Source organism: Canis lupus, chromosome 25, assembly GCF_048164855.1.
Source record: "Canis lupus baileyi chromosome 25, mCanLup2.hap1, whole genome shotgun sequence".
NCBI lineage: Eukaryota > Metazoa > Chordata > Mammalia > Carnivora > Canidae > Canis > Canis lupus.
In genome coordinates, this window is record NC_132862.1 from 5478933 (window position 1) to 5491563 (window position 12631).

Below are 12631 nucleotides of genomic sequence, written 5' to 3' on the forward strand. Positions count from 1 at the left end.
CCAGCACCTGCGCTTCCTCGTAGCCAGCTTGTTGCAGGGTGTTTGCGTTGAAGTTGACTGAGACCGGACCTTAAAGGGGAGGGAGCAGGACGCGGGGCCGCGGCCCTTTAAATCGAGGCGCGTGGTGCCTGCCCCTTTAAGGCGTCCGGACGGCTGAATCTGAGCTCCCGATTACCCCGAGTTTCCGTCGCAGGCAGCGGGGAAAGGCTCCTCGGCTGGGTCCGGGTGCTTGGCGGCGGCGGCTTCCTCCGCGCTCGTCCTCCCCGGGCCCGGAGACACCCCCGCCCCAGTCATGCTGAGCAGAGTATGGAAGCAGCTGACTACGAAGTGCTGTCCGTGCGGGAGCAGCTATTCCACGAGAGGGTTCGCGAGTGCATTGTGAGTACGGACCCGGGCAGCAAGGGTGATACGGGGGCGAGCGGGGCCGAAGCCCGGGGGTCGCGGGCGGGGGGGTCGGGTCGGAGCGCGGGGGGCCGGGGCTCAGGGCCTGCGGGGGCCGGGGGCGAGCGGCGGAGGACGGCGCCCGGATCGGTTGGGCAGCTGCGCGGTAAACAAAGCCGCGGGTCGGTTTCCGTTCCTCCCCCGGCCCCGCCGCCCCGCCCCGCCCCTCCCCCCCCAGGCCCCCACCCCTCGCGGGGGGTTCGCGGCGCGGCTCCGCGAGTCCGCTGATTTCGACCGTCCTCCGAGAGCCTGAGACGGATGGGTCTGGTTGGGGGAGACCCCGCAAACTCCGCTGATGTTTGACGAAAGGGAGATGCCAGGAAAGACCTGGGAGGTGTAGGGGCGGCGTGCCAGAGGTACGGGGCACGCTGGTGGGCCTCCCACTTCGGAAGAAAGGACTCTTGTGGGATGGATTCTACTGCGTAGAGATGGAGAACAACTAAGTTGCCCCCCCTTCTTTTCCCCTCGTTGGTGCTTGTCGGACGCCCCCCCTCCGCCCCCCTCCCCCTCAAGCCGAGGTTCTAGCTCCCCAGCCATTCAGGGATTTCCCCTGTGAGTGGTTCCCCCCCCCAGTGCCCCAAAGGCAGCAGGCTGTGCCTTACGCCCTCACTGCCTCCTAGGGCAACAGCTGAACCTGCCACACAGAGATGGACTCCTCTCTTCTGGGCCCCTGGGGAACCTTGGGGAACTTAGCTGCATCTGCCTCAGGGCTGCTTTCAATTCTCATCCCGCCCCCCCCCGTCTTTCCTCGGAGTTCCCCCCCCTCCCCAGAGTAGCCCTCACCCCCCAAATGCTAAAAAAGGCAAAAAAAGGAAAGGTTTGAAAGAATAGAAGTATTAATGAGGAGGGGGACCCACTGATGGAGTCATCCTTTGTTTTTCTCAGTCTGCCCTGGGCGGCTTCCAGGCCGGAGGGAGGGATAAAGTGAGCCATGACATAACTAGGTCTGCTCTTCTGTGTGAGGACTGAAAAGCAGGGACTGTATCAGTCCACGTGTGGAACTCCAGACCAACTTTCCTTGTGTGATTCTTAGTGGATAGTCCCACATGGTGAGGCTGGGTGTGTTGTGGAGAACACGCCCAGGCCTTGAGACAGTGTAGGGACAGAGCCCACATTCCTAGAGAACAGGGAGGGATGAGACCTTGGACAGAGAAGCAGCCTCCTAGATGTCTCCCCCACTCTTACTCCTATTAGCTGAGGACACCAGTGCCCGCCAAGGGCAGCCTGAAGCCTTCTGCTGCCTCCCCCACCTGGCTCTAGAGAATGACCTAGCCTCTGCTGGAACTGCGTGGAACTCCAGCCTGACCTTTTGAGCCCTCCCACCTTCCTGGCTATTACGCAATCCCAAGGACAGAGGGAGCACTAGGCAATTAGAAATCTTCAGTACAATCTGAGTAACTCATTCTACTCGGTTTCCCTAGTGTTAAAAGCTAAAACTTTGTTCTGGACCCATCACTCTTCTTGGGTCTCTTTGACTTCTTCCTTCCATGTGTAGATAACTGTGTGCAGATTGCCTGTGGGATCAGCTTCTTTTGGGGACTGGAGGACCCACGAGACTGATCCTGCTCTCTTGGCTTACTTATTTAAATGCAATAACATCTTGGGGTGTCTGGCTGGCTCAGTCGGAAGAGTGTACAACTCTTTAATCTCGTAGTTGTGAGTTTGAGCCCCACGTTGGGTGTAGAGATTACTTAAATAATTTAAAAAAATAATAAATGCGGGAACCCTGGGTGGCGCAGTGGTTTAGCGCCTGCCTTTGGCCTAGGGTGTGATCCTGGAGACCCGGGATCGAATCCCACGTCGGGCTCCCGGTGCGTAGAGCCTGCTTCTCCCTCTGCCTATGTCTCTGCCTCTCTCTCTCTGTGTGACTATCATAAATAAATAAAAAATTAAAAAATAATAATAATAAATGCAATAGCATCTCCTCAAGAACCTCTGGCTCTGATTGTAGAGCCAGGCCCACCAGTGCCTCCTCTCTTGGGCAACAGCAGCTTACTTGGGGTAGCGTAGGGATACATACATATGCAGAGTAACTTGGCCAAGTCCTGCCACAACTATGGAGTGGAGGGCTAGTTGCCCAGAGGGCATGGGACAGCCTGACTCTGGAGTTGGAAGTAGCTTGAATAGGGACAAGGAGTTGGTAGCCTTTAAAGAGGCTGATGTGGCTCTAGAAACGTTGTGGATTTTATTTATTTATTCATGAGAGACACCGAGAGAGGCAGAGACACAGGCAGAGGGAGAAGCAGGCTCCATGCAGGGAGCCCGACGTGGGACTCGATCCTGGGACTCCAGGATCACTCCCTGGGCCGAAGGCAGGGGCTAAACTGCTGAGCCACCCAGGGATCCCAGCATTGTGGATTTTAGATGTTGGGCCCCAACTAAGGTCTACTCTCAGGGCAGGGGATTAAATGAGACTCTGCTTTGGCCAAGAACAGACCTGATCTTTCAGGTCCCTGAATAAACACAGAGTAGACATTCTGACTTAGTCTAAGAACATGATTCCTACTTATTCTCTCCTGGAGCTTGGGTCAAAGTGGCAGCAGGGGCAAGGGGGGAACGGAGGAGACGAGTGTCAGGACAATGTAAACATCCCCTTCTTCCTGGAACCTGCTTCCCTTTTCAATAACACTAGGAGTAAAGTCCCTTTGGTTCTATGGCCTGTTTCAGGTATGTGTGCATATGTGTCTCTAGTTTTCTCGGCCTCTTTACCAATCAGTGTTCAGCTGAAGCTATTTTCTCCCAGAAAAACCTTCATAGGGCTAGACATAATGCTGTCTGGTCCTTCTTAAGGGGCCCTTGAGGCCCTGACTAGAAGAAAATCCTGGGGAAAAACATGGAACTCCTGGAAGTATGGAGCCTTGTTTTGGGACAGTGACCCCATAGAATTAATAGAGAGGCCACTGGGGCTGTGGAATGTGCTGGTTATTAGAGCTTCTCATCCTAGCTCACACTCTGCCACAGATCTCAACACTTCTGTTTGCGACACTCTACATCCTCTGCCACATTGCCCTGACGCACTTCAAGAAGCCTGCTGAGTTCACCACAGGTACCTGTGACTTCCCTCCCTTTTCCCTGCCCTCTGCCAGTGTTCCTGTTGCCATGGGGCCAGCCTCAGGGGAGTGGGCCCTTGGCGCCTGCTGGGAAAGGAAAAACTGGAGTCTTTGCCTCTTCTGCTTCCCTTTTTCCACAGGCAGGGGCAGGTGGTATAGTGGAAAGCCTAGACAGAAGGGTCTGCAACTAATAAAGCCACTGGGAAAGTCATATAACTTTCCTGAGCCTCAGTTCCATCCTCTGGAAAATGGGCCTAAGGGTTCTAACCAGTTCGTTGACATTGTGTGGACCAAAGGAGATGGTTCATGTGAAAGCCCTCTGTGAATCTAAAATGGACAGCTACAGGGTGAATGTTACCATGGGCACAAGCTCTGTCCTCTCCTCAACAAGGACACTCACACCGACCTGACCTAGGAGCAGAGGAACAGAAGACTTGCCTGACCACTGGGCCCCCCAGGACCGGGTGATGGTGGCCTTTCTCTTTATAAAGACCTAAGTGTCCTCAGATTGGAACTTTCCTACCTGTAGGCATTGTGTGATTTGGGGGGACACATTTCCCCCAATTCCTAGCCCCAGCCTGTCCAGATCATCCTGTCCTGGTCCTAGTCTTTACTCCCCTCCAGAAGGCTTCATGAACCCAAGAAGGGGTATAATTCTCCCAAGGACTTTCTCTGTGAGTCTCCTCACCACCCCACCCCCTTGCTTCATTTCCCTTTGCTGCACCCAGCCACTGATGTAACCAACCTCCCAGACCAGCTGTTTTTTTTTATATTTTCAGCTTGCAAAGAGGAACCTGCAATGAGAGAGATCGTGGGGAGGGGGGAAGTAAGAGAATTTCTGGCTCGTACTCTTTCCACCTGGGACCACAGATCTTTAAGCTGCCACCTCAGCCAGAGAATAGGTTTGGGACTCATAGCATTTAACTCTCCCAGGGCCTCCTTTCCAGCTCTGCCTCTGTGGCCTAGGCCCTTCTTTCACGGGGCAAGGAAGGGGAAGTAGGGCACACTGCAGCACAGATGGCTCCCAGAGCTGCCCACTGATCTCTTGCCTCTTCCCCGTGCCTCTCTCTCGTAGTGGATGATGAAGATGCTACAGTCAACAAGATTGCGTAAGTGTTGCCGTCCCAGCTCCTGGCACTAGAACCCTTTAGAAGCTGGGATCTAGTGAGACTCCTAGAGCTCAGGGGAGAGCGGAGTGTCATGCAGTGAAGAAAGGGTTTCTGCTTCCACCCCATTTCTGGCTTGTTCCGGCTTCACCTCACTCTGGGGACGCTTGGAAAAGTTGTTGTTCCTGTATCCCTGGTTAGGCCAGGAGTTTCTGGGAGCCTCTTGGCCAGGAACTGTGTGTGAGCTGGGGCCTGAGTCACCGGAAATGATTCCAGCTTGGCTTCACCTCCCAGTGGCCATCAGGGAAGGAGTGGGGCAGCAATGTAGACCGATGGAATAGAGCAGGGGATGTGGAAAGTGGAACCCTTAAGGGCAGGGTGTGCTTGGTTTTGAGAGAAGGCTTTGCTCCAGGCTGTTATTATGCATTAGCACATATAGGGAAAATATAGAGATGGCCCCTCTGATCAACAGATTAAAAGAAGGCAAACTTACCCCCCTTGGTGGACCAACTAGCTAAAAATGTCTCTTCTTTTCACCTGAGGCAGCTCTGGACACAGGCCTCAGCTATGAAGCTGGGTTTCAGGTCCTTCTTCTCCCCCTTTGCCTAGTGCCTTCATGCAGGGCCTAGCTATATGGGGTGACTTTCCTCTTATTTGGGCTAGAGAAGGCAAGCTCAGAAATCCATATCTCTGAGCAGAGAAGACAAGTCCCTTAGCTTGGCATGCCTGATATACCTGGCAGGCATGTGTAGGAGGACCACATTCCTGGGGATAGTCTGGGCAAGTGTCACGGCCTATGACATGAATGCCTAAGGTGTGTCCATCCCTTGTGCCAAGGCTTCCCTGGAGGGGGAGTTTAGGGGACAATGGGTAGAGCCCTGGCTGGATGGCTCCTCCCATGGGTCTGTCACTGCTACAAGTAGTTCTAGGAGAAGCCATCGGTGCCCAGGGGGATGAGGAGGGCTTCTTGGGCCAAGGGAAGTGAGTGTCTAAGCAAGGGTACTACCCATTCTCTCTGCCCAGGCTTGAGCTCTGTACCTTTACCCTGGCTGTCGCCCTGGGTGCTGTCCTGCTCCTGCCCTTCTCCATTATCAGCAACGAGGTGCTGCTCTCACTGCCCCGGAACTACTATATCCAGTGGCTCAATGGCTCTCTCATCCATGGTATGTGGCTTCTGGTTCCAACCTGGGGTGGTGAGAGGGAATAGACTAGGTTCATGCAGACATAGACAGCCTCGGCTAATTAGTTGTGTATCACCCCATCCTTGCCCCCTCTCTGCCACCACATGGTCAGTCCCTAGTAGGTTGTTCCCCGCCTCCCGCCAATCACCTCTGCTTTTCCTTTTTTGCTCTAGGCCTCTGGAACCTTGTGTTTCTCTTCTCCAACCTGTCCCTCATCTTCCTCATGCCCTTTGCATACTTCTTCACTGAGTCCGAGGGCTTTGCTGGCTCCAGAAAGGTGAGTGGGGGATATATCAATCATCTAGACAGGAAACAGAATTCCACTCAGGTGGTTCAACTGAAGAGATTTCATTTTACTTTATTGTGTTTTTATTTATTTAATTTTAATTTAATTTAATTTTTTTTTGGAGAAGGGAAGGGCAGAGGGAGAGAGACAATCTTAAGCAGCCTCCATGCCCACACACAGCCCAACATGGGGCTTAGTCTCACAACACTGAGGTCATGACCTGAGCCGAAATCCAGTTGGCTGCTTAACTGACTGAGCCATCCAGGTGCCCCACTGGAAAGATTTTAACAAAGACTATTTGCAGAGGTTTAGTCAGAGTTAAGAGGATCAACAAAGAATTTGAGGTGCTACTGTCAGCAGGAAGTCATTACCACCCCTAGGCCTGTGGGAGCAAAAGGAAGAAATAGTTTCTGGAACCCATTGGTAGTTGAAGCTGGGAGGTGCTTCACAGCTACTGCTAAAACCATAGTGCCAAAGGTTGAAGGAAACTGAGGAAATACCTTGATCCCTCTCTCTTCCTGCCTTCCACCCTCTTGCCTGTCCTTCCCATTGGGCAAACCAAACCAGAGGGCAAAGAACTTGTGTGATGAAGCCCTTGGGGACCAGCCTCCCATGGCAGGGCAGGATGAGGAAGGGAACTGGGGAGGGGATTTGCAAATGAAAACTATTGGTATGGTATAAGAAATGGCCCTAGATGTAGGGTGGGAGGACAGGGTGATTTAGCGGAATAAGAGGGAGACGCCCTTCCCTGTCTCCTGAATCCAGTCCTTTCTGCTTTCCCAGCCAGGCTGCCATCCCATATCTCCTTCCTTCCCCTGATGTTGATCCTGCCCCTTTCCTGTTGCCTCCTCCTATAGGGTGTCCTGGGCCGGGTCTATGAGACGGTGGTGATGTTGATGCTGCTCACCCTGCTGGTGCTGGGCATGGTATGGGTGGCATCAGCCATTGTGGACAACAACAAGGCCAGCCGGGAGTCACTCTATGGTGAGAAGGCCAGCTTCCTCCCTCCCCCTCCACCCAGGCTGAATGGCTCTGCAGTTGGCTGATATTCTCCTGCATGGAACAACTGTATCCCTCTAAGGTGGAGAAGATTGGGACCATGTTTCTTAGACTGAAATTTCAAACTGATGGATGTCAAGCCAAGTCCAACTTGCAGAAATGATCCATTGGGCCCATGCAATGATTAAAAATATAAATGAGTCAGTTGCTGACATGCAAAAGTTGAGAGATGTCACATTAATATCCAGATTTGTCGCTTTGCCTGACAAGATTGAGGATCCAACCACATCAGATTGCAGGGACTAGGCCTAATAACAGTTGTATTCTTTTTTTTTTTTCCATTTTATTTTTTAAAGATTTTGTTTATTTACTTGAGAGAGAGAACGAGAGAGAGAGCATGAGCCTGGAGGGAGGAGCAAAAGGAGAGGGACAAGCAGGCTCCCCGCTGAATAGGTAGCCCAATGTGGTCCTCGATCCCAGGCCTCCAGGATCATGACCTGAGCTGAAGGCAGACACTTAACCAACTGGGCCACCCAAGCACCCGAGCAGTTGTGTTCTTTAGATACGGCATAGGGCCTCCAGTTTGCTGTAGCCCCCACTGCTCCCTCTTCTGCTGACACTGGGCCAGCTTTCCTTATTTGCATTACTTGCCTAACCCCTGTAGGTTTATGTGTGGTGTCCTTGCTAGTCTCTGAGGCCCATCAACCCCCGGGAAGCTAGATGAAAGACCAGCTGACATACGTCTTTTTTACCCTTAGATTTCTGGGAGTACTACCTCCCCTACCTCTACTCCTGTATCTCCTTTCTTGGGGTCCTGCTGCTCCTGGGTGAGTGTTGAGGGTCTTGGAGGGAATGGGTGAGGTCTGTGGATCAAAGTAACCAGGGTGGAAGGAGAGAGGATGGAAGGACGGGTAGGGGAAGTGGTAGAGAAAAGGGCTGGCAGGTAACTGGCTCCTGTCCCTACAGTGTGTACTCCACTAGGTCTGGCCCGCATGTTCTCAGTCACCGGGAAGCTACTGGTCAAGCCTCGGGTACGTAGTGCTCCTTGCCCTTTGACTTCTGCAAAGCTGGAGCCAAACAGTGAAGCAACCCTATAGTTGTGCAGCACACGCCTTGCAAAAAGCCACAGCCTTTGTTGGCTCCTGTATCCTTCAACCTCATCATTTGGAGCTGGTCACCAGACATGCAAGGCAGAACAAAGGGCAATTGGGAGGGACTAGACAAAGCTTCTGGCCACAGGGTGGTGAATGAGAGTTGGGGGAAAGAATGAGACTGGAGACTGGGATGAGCAGGGGTCTCCTGGGGCCCTTGGGATCAGGGAGCCTCTGACAGTCAGTCCTTCCCTTTCCCCTGTCCCAGTTGCTAGAAGACCTGGAGGAGCAGTTGTATTGCTCAGCCTTTGAGGAGGCAGCTTTAACCCGCAGGATTTGCAGTAAGTCATGGTTCTCCTCAGCTGGGATGGTGGGTGTGGCTTGGGCAGGGGCCACAGGACTGAGAGGCAGCACCATCTTCTCTGCCCTCAGATCCCACCTCTTGCTGGCTGCATTTGGATATGGAGCTGCTGCACAGACAGGTCCTGGCTCTGCAGACACAGAGAGTCCTGCTGGGTATGTAGGTTGGTAGGGAATGGGATATCTGTGTTTCCCCAAGGAGAGTAGCCCTTCATTCTAGGTCCTTGCTAACAGCTTCCATTCCCGTACAGAGAAACGACGGAAGGCTTCAGCCTGGCAGCGGAACCTGGGCTACCCCCTGGCCATGTTGTGCTTGCTGGTACTGACGGTAGGTGTTCCGTTCCTGGTGGGGGTGAGGAATAACAGGCTCTTGACTGCTTTAGGTCTTCTCAGGGAAGAGAGAAGAGATGCAGGGACCCGATTATCATCAATAACCGTAGTTGCCCCTCACTGATTGCCCGCTCTGTGTCCTGCCCTGTACTGAGCATATCGATCCCCATTTTGTAGATGAAGAAACTGAGGAGTGAAGGAGTTTGCCTAAGGTCATACATGGCTGCTGAGTAGTTAATAGGCTTGCTCTGTGGTGAAAATAAGGCTTGAAATCAGTCCCTCCCCGCAACTTGCCATGCTCTAGACTTGGAAATAAGTTGTATTGGTCTAGGGGAAGAGGCACATTTTTTTTTCTTATTTTTTTTTTTTAAGATCTTATGTGTTTATTCATGAGAGTCACAGAGAGAAAGGCAGAGACATAGGCAGGAGAAGCAGACTCCCTGCGGGGAGCCCAATATGGAACTCAATCCCGGGACCCTGGGATCACAGGATCACACCCTGAGCCAAAGGCAGACGCTCAACCACTGATCCACCCAGGCACCCCAAGGCACATTTTTCTAGTCGAATTTTTTACAGTCCTTCCACCCTGAAAGGGTGTGTTTTATCGTACCCTCAAAGGTGCTCTGTTGCTAGCAGTGGCCTTGAACAGGTCCCACACAGCTAATGGAAAACTGAAAATGTTGGACCAGAGTATCTGTTCTTAACATTCAACTCCAAATACAACTGTGGGCTGGGGCAGGAATGGGAGTCCATGATCTTGCTTCACACAGGGCCTCTCTGTGCTCATTGTGGCCATCCACATCCTGGAGCTGCTCATCGATGAGGCTGCCATGCCGCGGGGCATGCAGGTACCAGGCAGCGTATTCTTGGGGGAGGGCTTAAGAAAGCCTGGGGTGAGAGACTGAAGCCGAGGCCAGAGGGAAGTCTGGGTGTGGGTGCTGGGTGGTGCTCCTGGTAGGGAGTACTCCAGAGCGACACTACTCTTTCTCTCAGGATGCCTCCCTGGGCCAAGTCTCCTTCTCCAAGCTGGGTTCCTTTGGTGCCGTCATTCAGGTTGTACTCATCTTGTATCCTTCTGGACACTCACCATTGCCTCACTGGACACCCACCAGTTCGCTGACCCTGTCTCCTGGGACTGTGGTGGGGACGATGGGGAAGGGGGCAAGACTTTACCAACCTAGGATTCAGAAAGAAGGAAATTACTTTATTTGAAAGGAGGGTCAAGGGAGAGGTCCATTCCCTTTGAGATGAGGCATTAATCCTTCCTTGGGGGCTAGCCAGTTCTTCCTTAACCCAGTGGCAGTTACCTGATGATATCCTCAGTTGTGGGATTCTACAGCTCTCCATTCTTCCGGAGCCTGCGGCCCAGATGGCATGACACAGCTATGACACAGGTAGCTGGGCAGGAATAGAGGAAGCCTCTGGGGGCATGCATGGGCTCTAGGTGCTGGTAGCTTTGCTACCCTCACCTTTCCTTTCCTTACTTCCACCTAGATAATTGGGAACTGTGTCTGTCTCCTGGTCCTAAGCTCAGCACTTCCGGTCTTTTCTCGAACCCTGGGTAAGTAGCAAAAGGAGGTAAGGGAATTGGCTTTTTCTGAGTACCTACTGGTGCTAAGCATATACTTTATATATGTGCTCTAATTCCCACAGCAAACCTACAAGAAGGTATTACCCCCATTATACAGATGGAGAAATTGAGGCTCTGTAAAATGCCTGTGCTGAGCTTCAAAATAGTGTTACTTCAAAGCTCACACTTTTCCATTAGCTACATCCCACGGCTTCCCTATTTACTTCCATTTTTTGGTGGAGAAGCACCACATTCCCCCAAATCTTCCAATGGGCTGGATCCTCTAATACATATTCTCATTTTATAAAGACAAGAAGCAAAGAAGCTAATTGATTTACGTAGTTATATAACTAGCTTGAAGCAAGGCCAAGTTAGACTAGAACACCTTGTCTCTTAAACACCAGTCCAGTGCTTTTTCCACACATTGGGACATCAAATAATACACTCTGTCCTTCTCCCATCGTTAGAGCTCTCATCTAGAATTGCCTGCTAAAAGCATGCAAAAGTGTAATAGTTCCCCCCAAGGGTAGTATGGGAGTTGCAGAGATCATCACCCCTCCACCACATCATCAACCATATATCCTAAATGATTTAGTATTCGCATCAGTTCTGTTTGGTTCTTTACTTCATATTGTCTCCACTATAGCATTCTACTTAATTCCAGGGATTCAGTAGAAAACTAGGCTTGTGGGTCTACTGGTTAGTTCCTTTAGGTTGTATGTAGGTAAGAATATTATTTTAAGTGGGAGATAGCCCTAAAACTTGGACTTGGGATGACATTATGATGATTAAGGGCTCAGGCACTGTTAGAATAGTGCTTGACGCATATAGTACTTGATGTGTGTTGTCTCATTTAATTCTCACAGTCCCATTATTTTCTCATTATTTCATTATTTTCCTTAACTATAGTTAAGGAAACTGAGGCACAAATTTAAGGAATCTGCTGCAGATCACAGTTAGGGGTGGGGTTTGGATCTGAACCCAGGCAGCCTCATTAGAGTCGGAGTCTTAGGCTCCACACTGGAGGAGAAGATGCCAAACTCTGGAAGGGAAGGTGGAGCAAGCCTCGCTGCTGACACTTTCTTCAACAGCCATAACTCCCTCTGAGACAGTTGGGAAGAAGGAATAATTAACGCTTAGGAAGAGGCCAACCTATCGACTGCAGTGTTGAGATATGGCCACTAGGAGGCAGCAGAAAGCTGGGCTCTCAGCCAGGAAGGAGCTGGGGAGCCCACTCCCACCCTGGCCTCTGTACTTCAGGGCTCACTGACTTTGACCTGCTGGGTGACTTTGGACGCTTCAACTGGCTGGGCAATTTCTACATCGTGTTCCTCTACAACGCAGCCTTCGCGGGCCTCACCACTCTCTGTCTGGTGAAGACTTTTACCGCGGCTGTGCGGGCAGAGCTGATCCGGGCCTTTGGTGAGAGGAGTGGGGGTGTGGGCTAATGGGGTGGCTGTGAGGCGGGGCCCTCTGGAACCATGGTCATCCAGGCAGGAGGGATGGTATGCTCTCTGCTTTGTTTGTAAGGCATCTCATATACCCATACTGTGGCTTGGTTGCCTTATCCCCAAGACTAGACCTGTACCCTGCTTTTGACTGCCCTCCGTCTTCTCCAGGGCTGGACAGATTGCCGTTGCCTGTCTCCGGTTTTCCCCGGGCATCTCGGAAGACCCAGCACCAGTGACTTCCAGCTGGGAGTGGGAGGGAGAAAACTGGACACTGCCATCTGCTGCCCAGGCCTGGAGGGGCGCCCGGGGGTGGGTGGACCTCAGGACCTGGAATCTGAGAGGGTGGTAGAGGGGAGCTGAGCTGTCTGCACTGTTGCATAATCTGAGCCAGAGTTTGGGACCAGGCTCCCCCGCTTTTCCAGATATAACTGTGGGCCTCAGTATGGGGCAGGGCTGAGTGACTGGGTCTGGCTCCTGGTCCCAAATCTGTTTACACATCAATCTGCCTCACTGCTGTTCAGGGCCATGCCCGTAGCCATGTTTACATGATTTGATGTGCAATAGGGTGGGGTGGGGACAGGGGAGAGACTGAGCTGGGAGCAGACTTGGGAGGCAGATTGTCTCCCTTGCCTCTGGCCCAGCAGAACCTAAGCACTGTGCTATCCTGGAGGGGCTTTGGACCATCAGAGGGACAAGGGCATAGGGAAGAAGCGACCACAACCATGAGCAATAAAGTTGATCCCAGGGTTTGTTTTGGTTTTTTAAA

At 52.2% G+C, this 12631-nt stretch overlaps 1 protein-coding gene across 4 annotated transcripts; it reads left to right on the forward strand.

Annotated features, from left to right (window-relative positions):
* LMBR1L (limb development membrane protein 1 like) lies at positions 1-12631 on the forward strand. 4 transcript variants are annotated; one of them, XM_072798045.1, is made up of 17 exons: positions 5-378; positions 3403-3487; positions 4567-4600; positions 5621-5760; positions 5952-6055; positions 6922-7048; positions 7822-7890; positions 8030-8094; positions 8423-8495; positions 8587-8670; positions 8766-8842; positions 9615-9692; positions 9838-9911; positions 10148-10238; positions 10339-10405; positions 11675-11836; positions 12034-12631. In XM_072798045.1, exons 1-17 carry the CDS (start codon positions 307-309, stop codon positions 12099-12101), a joined length of 1470 nt encoding a protein of 489 aa, XP_072654146.1. In that variant the 5' UTR covers positions 5-306; the 3' UTR covers positions 12102-12631. The 4 variants fall into 4 exon arrangements, with proteins under 4 accessions (XP_072654147.1, XP_072654146.1, XP_072654149.1 ...); XM_072798047.1 differs by lacking the exon at positions 5-378 and adding an exon at positions 662-797; XM_072798046.1 differs by lacking the exons at positions 11675-11836; positions 12034-12631 and adding an exon at positions 11506-11661 and having other exon boundaries at positions 1-378.